Here is a 13,368-nt window from a genome sequence, read left to right on the forward strand (position 1 = left end):
GCTTGATTGCAAATCAATTCACATGTGCCTTTTAAATAATAATAATAAAAAAAAAAATGATTTTGTAGGTCAATATTTTGAATTTATTTCAATTAATAAATTAGTAATAATGTTGTAATAACTTGTTTGTCTTAAGCGCTATGTTGCTGAAATTTTAGTATAAGCTAAAGTTCGCTTTTTAAAACATATATTTTTTTTTTTTAAGTAAAACGGAAATAAATAATATATATATTTATATCTATATAATATAATGGGATATATTTGTGTTCTGCTGATGAAATTTTTAGCATTAGTAAATTATACATTGCAAGTTTAAAGCAAATATAACTCTGGTTCACAACTTTTTCAAAGGAATTTGAAAATTGGTTCAATTGTGTATTTAAGCAGCGTAAAGTGATGAAATTTGGTATGTCGACTGCTTGCTTGGTTATTTATTGATCCCCAAGACAAATGCCGATTTGAATGGCCGTAGGACTCGTAAGAACGTTCCAGGCTTCAGGTGTGGCTGGACTAATTAAGTGTCGAAAGGATTACCTACGCCTACTGTTCGGGTTTTCTATTGTGATTTACGATTCTTTTGAGCTCAAAGAAAACTACCTGCTCATTAGCATAAACAGGCTGAGCCAGTGCGTGTGGCACTGCTTCTATTCATGCATTCATTCATTCACTCATTCGTATACACATTCACATTCATTCATGCATTCTATACGCTTTTGTCTGCTGATCTAGCCATATTCTAATTCTAAGCCTTTGGCTTAGCCTCATTGAAATATTGCTTTCGTATTGCAACAGTCTGTGACAATCTTGCGACAATCTTGTTCGAAAAACGATGCCGCCTGCAAAGGTGTTGGAAATCCTTTCCATTCCTTTCCTTTTTGATATCCTGGCCCGAACTGCAGCTGTGCGGATGGACTTTACATACGCATGTAGTTTGCATAGATGTAGATACATTTGTAGTTGGCTTAGAAGCAGTCGCATTGTTCTAAAGATCTCAAAACTAAGATATACAATATCCGTTTCACTGTGTCTTTAATCCTAACTCAAACTGTCATAAGCAACTGCTAGAAGCTGTTTTATTTCGAATAAAATTTCTTTGCTTTTGACTTTTTTCGGTTTCTGACTGATTTTCTTTTAGTGTAGCTTTAAACTTAGTTCTTAAGCTTGTTTTATGAAATTTGGTATAGACTAAAAGCAGACTCTAATAAAGCCAAAGTGGTTGCTTATTACTTATTATATGAAGTGGTTGTCATATTTTGAAAAGATATACATATTTTTTTTTTTTTTTTATGCTACAAAATTATTGAAATCTTATATCTAATAAGTAAATTTTTTACAAAACTCTGTCTTTAAGTATAATATCTTATGTAAATGAAAGTTCGTGTTATGAAGTCTGTTTTTAAAGGAAACCTTTCAAGTTTTAATAGAAAAATATGATATCTACATTTTCCACTAAGCAACAAACTGATTGAAATCTTATATCTAATAAGTATCTTTTTTATAATACTCTGTCTTTAAGTATAATATCATATGTAAATGAAAGTTCGTATTTTGAAATCTTTTTTTAAAGAAAACCTTTCAAGTTTTTAAGGAAATATCCACATTTTCCACTAAGAGTTAACTTTTGTTCAAGTTTCTAATATTGAAAAAAAAAAAACAAAAATTAAAGTGTACTGTCAGCTGCGATGGTCATGTGGATATTTACCAAGTTACAACCTCAGTTTGGGCACATCAAACGGGCGACTAACTCATCTAATTGGCCCAAGGTCCCGATGGAGCGACCTTTTAGCTTGACCATAGCGCTACTTTAGGGCCTTATCTCTGACTTATCGGTAATTGTCATCTAAGTTGTACACTTTTTTTTGTTGTTGCTTCAATTTTTTCGACCGAGTCATGTCACATGTCACGAGTACTAGATGTACAGTGACTCTCAGCTTATTTGACCCACAACTGTAGTTGAAACGATCTTAAGTATACAAACAAACTTAAGGAAAAACAACTAAGTAGAAAGTAGCGAGTAGGAAAAAACTCACGCGTATCGATGTCGGAAAAACAGAAACAAAGAGAGGGAGAGATCAGAGAGGGAGACAGAGAGGGATAGAGAGGAAGGAAGGTAGAGATTTTGATGTTTTTGGAAAAATGGGCGCGGCTTGACGTTGATTCTGACGCCCGAAATCGAACCCTTTCAATTTTATTGCTCAATTTATATTTGCTTAGACTGCCAATAGTTCAATAATTCATAATGCCAGCAAACGTTCGAAGAAGGAGGAAAAAAAAAATATATATCATATGTCGTGTGAGATTTGCATAAATGCCATTTGCATATGTCTCTGGGTCTGGGTCTGGATCTGGGTCTGGGTCTGATTCTGGGTGCTCAGTCTTCGTCTCAGTGTTCTGGGCAGCTGTCTTTCTCCCTCTTGCCTCTTGCCACCGATCCTCCCTTCCTCCTGAGTCTCTTTGGCGCGCGAAAAGGTGTGAGCGCATGTAATAGAAAGATGCAAATGAAAATGTTGGTTATGGAAATGGGAATGGAAATGGAATTGGAAATGGGAATTGTTAATAGAAATCATGAAAATGGTAATGGAAACTCCCTAGACGCCACATTCATTGTTTTTGTTTTTCCCATCTTGTTTTGATATGTAAGTTGATATATGATATTTGATTTTTGGCCGGCGTCGTTGCCTCTTGCCTCTTGTAGTGTCGACTTCAATATCAACTCCAATTACGAGCAATCGTAACTCCCTCTAGATGAGTTTTTTCTCTACTTATTTTTTTTTTAATCCTGCACTTCAAAACTACCAAAGGTTTTATTAAGTATATTGTTTCTGTATTTCCCAGGGACTGTAATCATTATAAGTTTTCTTATAAAACTCAAAAAATAATCATTATTCCATAAGTTTTATTATTTTACTTATGACTACTTTTGAGCAAAAAAAAAACTCAGGTGTAATAGTTTTTTTTTGAGCAAAAAAGAAATAATACTCATAGCATAATGATTATTTTTTCTTGAAACAAAAAACAAGTTCAAAAAAAAAATTTAAATATTTGCAATTATATAATTATTTCATATTTATTTTAATTTGAAATAACGGCTTTATTAAAAAAAAATTAAAATGAAACTGAAAAAATTATATTATTGGAAATATAATTTGAAAATTAAAAAAAAATTTTTTTTTTATTAAAAAATGGCTTATTGACTAGAAATGTATATAAATTGTGTCCATATATTCCTTATAAAAAAGTCAAAATAACATCTTGAGCTTTATTTTTGATTAAAAAAATAATATTCAAAAAAATAATCATGATGAGAGTTTTTTTTTTTGCTCAAAAATAATATTTATTTCTTAAGCTTTTTTTTTTTTTTTCTCAAAAATAATGATTATTTCAAGTGTAAAATAATTAAACTCATAAATCTTAAGAGCATGGTGCATAGATAACCTTTTGGTATATTTCACGTTTTTTCACAGTTACTAGAAGTGAATGATTTTTTCAATTGAAAAAAAAAAAGAAAATAATCATTATTTACTGTCCATGGAATTCCTAAGCAGAATTAGTTTTTTTTTTTTCGAAAATTGTCTTTAATTTATTTAATTTTTTTAATGTTGTTAGTTGCATTTTATAAATTGAGTATTGGGTCTCTCACAGTACTTTTCGACTTAAAACTTTTATACTATTTTTTTTTTTCGCAACAGCTGCCTAATTTTGAGCTCAGTCTATGCAAAATAGTTAAAGCCTCGCTTGGTCGCTTAGTCAGGCTTTAACTCAGCCATATGCGGGGTCAACGAAGCGTAGCACACGACAACCCTGCAACCATGCAACCCTGCAACCCATGACACCCTACTGTAGAGTGTAGTGTCCGATTGTCTCCCAGACTGCAGACAAAAAGCACTTCACTTCCATATAGTATATATATATATATTTTTTTTTGGTCTTTTCGAAAGTGCATTGTAAATTTGTTTGCGAAATCAATTTGAACAAAAAGTAAAATGTCACCCTCGATCATATTGGGGGGTTATCTATGGGTACGGTCGAGGTGTAACCCTTTTGTATATAAATTTTCTTTCTTTCGATTGCTTCTTCTTTCTTTTCTTCATTAGCGCAAATGCGGAAAATTGCAAAGGATTCAAATTTAAATCCATCGCTCTCATCTGTCTGATGTCATTTAAATTTTTGCGCACTTCAAGCAATACATAGGGTTGCCAGGGGTAGGGGGTAGTGGGTCGGTTCAGAGGCAGGGCAGGGCAGGGGTAAGCTGTTTTCTTTTCTCTCACGGCTCTGCCCGCAAATCCCATCGAAAGGGGTTTTTCTCTGTCAAGTGAGCCGCACTTAATGAACTGTAGCAAAGATCAAGGAAAGTATCCTTCCCCTTCCCCTACCCCATCCCTTCCACTTTCAATGATCTTTAGATTTCTAGTTCGACAGTTTGCAATTGTTATAATAATATTTTCGGTGACATGACAGTCTAAGGGTAGTGCAAAAATTGAAAAAATAAAAAAAGGAAGACGACCTGATCCAGGCCCATAGATTTGCATTAATGATATGCGCACAATGATGTGCCACATTTATCAGTTGTCTTCTCTCTCTTTCTCACTCGCTCTGCTTCTTTTTCTTCCGTTTACGAAAAGGTGTCTGCGAAAAAGGTATCTAAACAATTATGCCAAGCCGATGATGCATGGTGATGATCTACGTGCTTCTCTATAAGAACTATTCACATTTGGATAAAAGACATATGCAGATCAGCGCGCGAAGATCACTCAAAGTTTCTTTTGATTGATTATTATTTTTCATCAAACCTGAAAACTCTTAATTTTTCTAGTTATCAGAGACAACAGTTCAATTAACATTTTTAGCAATTTAAATTAATTCAAATAAGAGTTTCTGAAGCTGCAATTTTTTTTTAATTGTTTTTAAAAAACAATACACATTACTTTCTTAAACTATATGTTCTTTGTATATGAGAATCTGTAGACTAAATTTTATAGCTATATTTAAATTGTTTTTCTGTTTAGTAAAATTTTATAATTTGAAGTTTAATGTTTTACATACATTTTTTTTTTGTCTTAAAAATCATTTGGAAAATAAAAAATCTTATATTATATCTTTAAATGAAAATAGTTTTTGTACTTAAAGTTTTTCAAAGTTAAATTAAACCTTTTAGAATTTTCGAGATTTTGTAAATTTTTAAAGCCTACAAAAAATTATTTATTTCTTAAAATAATTTTTTTTTTTGAGTTTTTTTTTGGCTTAAAAATCATTGGGAAAATATAAAGTCTTATATTATATCTTTAAATGAAAATGGTTTTTGTACTTTAAATTTTTTGAATTAAATTAAACCTTTAAGAATTTTTGAAATTTTTGAAATTTTTAAAGCCTACAAAAAATTATTTATTTTTAAAAATAATTTTTTTTTTTGAGTTTGAATTGAATTAAACATTTTAGAATATGCAGAGATCTTTCAACTTTTCTGCTCTTGTCTAATAACTGAATTTTCAGCTGTTGTTTTGAAATTTGTTATACTTTTTAGGTAGGGTCAATTGATCAACTGGTCAACTTGTCAATTGCTCAACTGGTCAATTGGTCGATAGGTCGTTGAGCCTGTTTGGTTGTGACCTTTACACCTGCTGTCGAGTTCTGGCCATGTTGATGAGTGGTTAGAGCTGCAAATAACATGTTATACCCTGTATTAAATTGGTCTTTCTTTGTTTTCTTTTGGCTTTGCGAGTGCGGGATGCGTCAAATAATTGTAGGTCAAAAGAAAAACAGACGACAGGTTGCTTAACAGGACTCGAAAATTGATGGCACGCAGTTAACAGGTGAAGTTTTGTAAAGTCTCATCCTCATTGACTTGCATTGAGTTGAGTGCGTTGAAGGATACGGCTTGTTAGAGCCTTAGATCGGCAACGGAATCCTTAATCCTGTGATCCTGCGAGACTAGGACATGCATACTTAGCGCCTAGACGCTCGTCTCTCTAAATAATGGGCATTATTAGTGATATGATTACTAGACACAACTGCACAACTCGCAACCCGCACGATTGTGAACAGGACGTGCCAATCGAAAGGACATTCTTGACATGGCAACATAACGGTTCACGTTGCATTGTTGCAGCTCGCGAAAATGCCCTGGGTCTTGCCTGCAATACCCTGTAATTTAGTATGGTGACAAAAGAGGGTAGCAAAAATTTGACTTATTTTTCTTTGCTTATTACAACGTCAATTTATATTAGACACATACCATTATGATTAAAAAAAAATACAAAAATTATAAATACAGTTTCAAAGTAAAATTTTTAATTACAATTTTTAAAATAAAGAAATAAACATATATTTAAAAAACAACTTAAAATTAAAAATGTAAATGTTATAATATAAAGTGGACTTTTATCAAAGAGATATTTTTAAATTTAACATTAATTCCTATACATTTGACTTCAAAATGTCTCTGATATGATTGCCCTTCAGCTAGACATTGAAAAACGTGTCCTTAATATACTATTTAATCATAAAAAGGTGATTGATAAAAAATGTATACTATAGTAGTATAGTATAGTATAGTATATATTGAAAATTTTTCCTCAAACTTTCGAAAAAAAAGAAATTTACCAAATATCAATAGTTTGCCAGCTCTATTACAGGGTTACTGCTTGTCTTAAAAGGTTGTTTGGTTCAAATTGTTACTATCGAGAGTAGTGAATATTTTTTCTCAAACTTTCGAAAATATAGAATAGTTTGCCAGCTCTATTACAGGGTAACTGCTGGTCGAGAGAGACCGTGCTAGTGTTTTTGCACATGTTTACACATTTGCACGGCCTGACGTTGACTTCCTGACGAATGCAGACAGTCCAGACAGCACAGCACACATGCAGGACCAACGCCCGCCCTTCTGCCTGGGTCCTAGGTCCTTCGGGGTTCGGTACCGCATACACTGATAAAAAAAAAATGTTCTAAAATCAAGATGTTGGTCCCAAAACTAAAAATATTTGTATAAAAAATGCGTCGAGAACATAAAATTCTTAGATTAAGAAAACACATCTTTCGTTTGAGAACCTTTTTTAAAAAAGACCAAGTTTTATTTTTAAGAATAAATGTTCTAAAAATTAAAAAATTTAAAAATTCAACATGATATTTATTTTATGATTTTTGTTGGTTTAATTTAGCTTTATATACATTTTATTCTGACTTGGTAATTTTATAAATGTTATTTTTTATTGATACGGAGTGGGATTCGAACCGGCGCTTGCTGTTTTTAGAATTAATTGTTTTATATGAAATATGTAGTACATATTTATACTTTTCTAATAAGTTAAGATTTTTATTCTTCTATTAAGAACTTTGACTACTTAGATTAATATACTTAGTATTAGTAAAATGTTCTTAAAATGTTCATATTTTAAGAACAAGAAAATATTTAAGATGAATGCTCTTGATTTTAGAAGTTGGTATTTTTTTTCAGTGTATATATTTAGATAGTTTTGTCAGTGCCATTGTTTTCGCCAGTCCGTTGTCAGTTTTTGCAACTGTTTCGCCAGCGAATCGATGACTATGGCGATAAGGAGTCGAGGCACGCGTGCGTGGCCAGCGTTCAAGCGGGCGGACGGCAAATGGACCTCGGGTTCGAACCTCGAACTACGAACCTGGTAGAACTAAAAAGAAACAAAAACGAAAACGGGGAAAAAAAAGTGCGGGTCGAAAGGTGCGTTAAGCGTTTTGTGTCAATCGACTCGAATCGCCGACTGTGAATCGACTTTTGTCACTAGCAACAAAATCAAGCGGGTGCACTACGTGTCTATATATATATATATATATGTGTGTGCTGTAGTGTGTGTATTTGTGTTGTGTGTGTTGCTGTTTCAATTTACAATTTTTGGCACTCGACACGAACGTTTAAATCGCAATTAGAGCCGAAAGTGTGCCCGCTTTTAATGGACCATTTTCCACTTTTCCAACAATTTTCACATTTTCATTTGCCGTTTGTCGCCAAACAAAAGTGTGCCATCAAATGGCAAAGAGATCATCATTGTATTGTTCCCAAAAATAATCACACTCACTCACTCTATTAACTTATTCTTCCTACCGAATTTTCCCCCGAATGTGAAGTGTGCAAATTGTAGGGGCGTTTTTCATAGAATTCAATGAATTTGAACTGAATTGAGTTGCCAAATGCCGCTGTGAATTACTTTTTAAGTACACGTATCTATTGTTGCTCTACTCTGAAAAAATACAAAGTTGATAACTGCACTTTTAATTCGTGTAAAGCCCATTTTTATCAGGTTATGCTTAAAAAAACGGATTCAGGTTTTATCTTTGGAATCTTTGAAACTCCAGGTTTTGAGTTGAACCCTGCCCTATAATAATAATAATAATTTTCTTATTTTTTCCAAATTATATTCATAACAATTTCAAAAAGGCTAACTTAATATTCGTTTAACTACTTTTTTATTAAATATTATAAAGTTTACACAAAATTTTTTTTTTTTTTTTAGAGAATTTATAGAGGATAAAGTTATATTCGGTATTAGGTTTGAGATCGTAAACCAATACAATTTGAGTACAATTCTAAGACTCTTTAAGGTAAAATAGATTTAAATACTTTAAAGTATTACTCTCTACGGAAAATCATGTCAAGATATTAAATTAATTTGAAAATATATCAAAAAAATTGTTTATTCAAAAAATAAAGTTGAAAAGTAGTAAATTATTATATAATTAACACTTAAATATATAAGAAATCCGAATTTAAGTACTATAAAACTATAACCTCATTTCATTAAATATATACGTGTATGCAGTAAGTTTATTCTCAAAAAAGACTGTCAGAATTGAACGTTTGGAGTGAAAATTGTAGTCTCTTAAAGCACACTCTAGAAATTCTATACCAGATATTTTTTAAAGGTATTACAAAATTTGTAATGTAAGCATATACCAATATTATCGTAGCTCTTTAAAACAAAGAGTAGTCTTATCTTAAAATAGTTTCTTCAGATGGTAGTTAACTAATATATAATAATAACGTAAGTATATAAGAATCTGGTTTCCCACAAGTTCTCAAATCATTTCAGTTTCAAGAGTCGCGTCAGTGACAATGACATTGACATTGACAGGGAACACTGGGCCCATCATTAGAGAACCAGATAATAATTGTGCAACTGCCCAAAAACAAGTACAACATAAATAGAAACAGAAACAGAAACAGAAGAAAAACCAAAAAGGAAACAATGAAAAGGTGAACGCATAAAAAACAATGATAGATGCGACGGGGTAACCTTTTGAGAATTCCTGTGATTTGCCTAATTCCACTTCTTTTTTGGTGTTCCTTAGAACGGACATAGGGAAAAACTATCGCGGACCGTTGACCAGACCCGGAAGTATGTTTTTTTTTTTGGTTGGGAAAAGGGTATGACAGGGCGGGAAAAAGGAAACAAGTTGGAAATACCTGTAGAATATATATTTTGTATTTTTGATTTGGATGATGATGACCGCTGTCTGACCTTTTGGCAATTGTGACCTTACATCAATGTCCAGACATATTACATCATAAGGTACTTACATATAAGTAGTTTACAGTTGCTGCAGTCATATAACAGATGTCTGATCCTCCTTCTTCTTCTCCTTTGCCTTCGCTCGATTACATGTTTTACGCTCTACTGGGCAATTACCCTGGGAAGTTTAACAGCTCTACATGCATAAATACCTACATATAGTATATCCCAAAATGTCCGCCAGAGAGGGCTGTGAAAAGTGTTAACGCTTTAGTTAGCCCATCTCGGCCATTGGGAAGATTAAGACAAGGGCTGGTCAGTCACAGGGGTTGGGGAATAGACACTGCATTTTGTATTTACATAACCCTCCAGTGTTATGACAGCTCATTTAACGCCGTACCAATTAGAAGAACTGTCCGAAGATGCCCAATAACTTGACCAACTCCTTTGGCCTAATGAGGCATGGCTCAGCTCAAGTGATACATCTACTTATTTATGTTAATTGAACAGCCTAAAGTGCTCGGGAACTAAAGTAATTTGTCAGCTGTGAGAACTTTAATCCAGTTTATTTACTTCATTTAACTAAATAATTGGTCTACAACACAGCAGGATATTCGAAAATCCAAGAAATTGCAAAGATTTACGGGTTTTAAGTAAAAACTTGTTATCTTTTAAAAAGAGAAAAAATTAATTTTTCTCTGATTTTCAGTTACTTTAGGAAACTAACAAGTTTCGTGATAATTTCTCATCAAAAGAATAATATTTTAAGACTTTCGGCTTCATATTGAAGTAGAAATCTTTTAATCAATTGCTATATTTTTGAGAGTGTTTTTTGCAAATAAATTCTTAGTTACATGGTATCTCCAGATTTCTTGCGTAAATCTTAAACCTCTAACACGTAGGCGTGTCTCAATACACTATCCAATTAATTGAAATAACTAAAGAGTAATTAATTTCCTAATACAAAAGTATTTTCAGACTGTTGCTAATAAATACAGCTAATCCATTGCAAATGCTTAAAATCTCTCAGAAGCTTTTAACGGTACTTTTTTTTTGTCTTGCACATGTCATGTGATTTTTTGTGCGTTAAATTTCATATTTGAAATGTGAGTTTTTTGAATTAATACCACTCGAAAAATAACTGATCAATTCAACTAATTCTTTTTTTCCGTGAAAGGTACGTTTAATTACTAATCAAATTAAATAGCATATTTGTGAAAATATTTATATTTTTTTTAATTTTTTTTAAATGTTGTCGAAATCTTCTACACAGTTTCTGAGCTCATTTTTGAAGTCAGAGAAGTCATTTTGGTAAATATTATTTGACCTATTTCTGTTCACTATTTCAAAATATAGTCTTAGTCTCTCATTTTTTATAATTTACTTTATTTTTGTGTCTACATTTCTGCTATCAAACTCTTGCTTTATTTTCATTTTATCAACTGTTGAATTAGCTTAACTCGATACTGTTGATAATCTTTACTACTTGCATGCAAATTCTCCAGGCAAAATACTCTGTAAGACCAATAAACTTAGCTGGCCCACATAATATCATTATTTCTGTCTCTCTTTCGGCTCATTCTTGGGAGTTATCAAAGCATAAAAACGCCCATTATAAACCTAGACGCTGTGGGAAAGACTTGTTCTTGGACACGGAATTGAGAACGGGGAACGGTCAAAGGTGTAACGGGAACGGGAAAGGGGGAAGGGACAACGGGAAAGTGAATGTGGCCCGTGTTTTCCTTTGGAATGGAACTTAAAAAACCATGCGCCACGCATCGTTGGACTTTCAAGAGGTTGTTTTGCATTTAATGCTGGTTTCTTCACTCATTTGTGGTTTAAGCAAAGTCGTCATAAAAATTATGAACAACTGTGGGAATGCCCCAGGAACTCGTCTCATTAAGGAACCCAGCGAAACCATTTTTATTTCAATTTCCATATTATAATTGTTTATTTTTTATTCGTAAAAAAAACTCTTAATTTTAGTAAAAAAAAATGTTAAAAAAAAGTATGTATATAATCCATATATATCTGTTCCATCAGCTGTCGTCAGTTAGGGAGAAACTTAGACGCCGCTTGGTGGCATCTCTGGCCTCGTTGTGCATCCACATCGCATCCAGCTTACATGAAGCCTCCAACTCTTCATCGCCCAGTCCCGATCCTAGTCCCAGTCCCAATCCCAGCTCCTCCTCCAGCTCACAGTCGCTGGTCGAGTTGTGTCCGCTGTCGGGGCTGATGTGTCGCTGCTTGGAGCGGGATTGGGATTTGGAGTGGGTGTGGGATTGGGTGTGGGAACTGGAACGGGGGGGCAGCTTGTGGGCGGAGCGTGAGGCAGCCGCCAGCAGCTTCTGTGCCGATTGCCTCACGCTCGAGGAGATCTTCGTGGTGATCTTCCGCTTGCGTCGCACGACGCGTTGTCTCCTCAGCTGCAGGGAACGTCGTTTCCCCTGCCCCCCTATTCCCAATCCCGATCCCGATCCTGATCCAGGCTGTGGTGAACGCACTTCCCGCTCCTCGTAGACATCGGGATGTGGATTGGAGGATGGAGCTGCAGCCGGAGAGGATTGCCAGTACTCGCAGAGATCGCTGGCAGGATCAAAGGCAGGACGATAAGTGGGTGAATGTGTGACACCTGTCGAGATGAGACGCTGCTGGGGTCGTTGACTCCTAGCACGACTTCTAATTCGACCTCCTCCTCCAACTCCTCCCACTCCTCTTCTTCCCCCTCCTCCTGCTCCTGCTCCTGGTGGTTTTCGCGTGCTCTCCAGAATGGCATCGATCATCCGCTCCAGAGTCACATCCCCCATTTGGCTGGAACTCAAAGTGGATTCAGTGGGGGCGTGGTTGAGGGGCAGGGGAATCTGTTTCAGTTCCTGTTCCTGTTGCTCCTGTTGTTGTTGTTGTTCCAGGTAACGCGGCTTCTCGAAGTAACTGTCGGGGATTCCCATGCCGCGCAGAGCGAGCAGTGGTCCTGGAATGATCTTGTTGTTGTTGTTGTTGTGCTCAGTGATCCTGGAGCTGTAGCTGCAGTTGTAGCTGTAACTGGGCGAATACTCCGCTTCGAAGGTGGGCAGCGTGGAGGCATAAACCGTTGCCGCCTTCACCTGCGAGTGGGAAGTGGGCGTGGTCATCTGCAGTGGCGACAGGATGTTGCTGAGATCCCGGAGCAGCGGCGTTCCTCTGCCTGCGCCCGTCCGTGTCCTTGTCGAGCAGGAGGAGGAGGAGGCAGCGGGCAACGGAGTGGAGGTCAATTGATTCTCCTTTCCCATTGCCAACTGGCAACCAGGTGGCAACATTGAATGTCGCTGCTGCTTCGCGCGCTGCATCAATGGCGTGGGCGTGGCAGTGGGAGTGGGATTAGGGGATGGGGTTGAGGCATTGACTTTCGCGTCCAGGTAAGAAGGACGCGGCTGGTTGACAGCCCACTTGAGCATCTTCTTTATATTTTATTTATTCCTTATGTTCTGCTCTCCTTTTTGAAGTGGTTCTGGCTGTTGTTGTTGTTGTGGGTGTCTGCAAGTGCGGGAGGAAGCAAAGTGGTTCGGTTAGTTTTAAGCTGCTAAATCACAGATACTGTGTGTGTGTGTGTGTTCGCGCATTCCATAGCCTTATTTTTAGCCCTTTTTTTTTGGGCACTCAGTTTTAAGTTGCCGGGCGAGTTTTTGGCGCGCTTTTCGCGGCTACTTTTTGACTCTCGCACCATATATGGACAAATGTATATGTATTGTATGTATATAAATTTATATTTTAAATCAGCGAAGCAGCAAAAATGAATTCGGAACAAAAACAAGAATTTTATGAGACGCCTCCCGCTGCCGCAGGCATTGGCATCCCCCTTTTCCGTGCAATTAAGTTGCCAATGGGTATGCGAAATACCCCTGGAAAACACTGG

The 13,368-nt window shown here is 35.4% G+C and overlaps 1 protein-coding gene across 1 annotated transcript; it reads right to left on the reverse strand.

The window, feature by feature from the left end:
- Window positions 1-11,471: 11,471 nt before the first annotated feature.
- LOC117794135 lies at window positions 11,472-12,819 on the reverse strand. Its single transcript, XM_034634623.1, has one exon. The coding sequence runs from the start codon at window positions 12,800-12,802 to the stop codon at window positions 11,516-11,518; it is 1,287 nt and encodes a 428-aa protein (XP_034490514.1). The 5' UTR covers window positions 12,803-12,819; the 3' UTR covers window positions 11,472-11,515.
- Between the last annotated feature and the right edge of the window lie 549 nt (window positions 12,820-13,368).

The sequence above is a fragment of the Drosophila innubila genome, chromosome X (assembly GCF_004354385.1).
Source record: "Drosophila innubila isolate TH190305 chromosome X, UK_Dinn_1.0, whole genome shotgun sequence".
Taxonomy (NCBI): Eukaryota; Metazoa; Arthropoda; class Insecta; order Diptera; family Drosophilidae; genus Drosophila; species Drosophila innubila.

Excerpts from the sequence above, each read along its gene's own strand:
- LOC117794135 (XM_034634623.1), bottom strand. The coding sequence starts at position 12,802 with ATGCAGCGCGCGAAGCAGCAGCGACATTCAATGTTGCCACCTGGTTGC.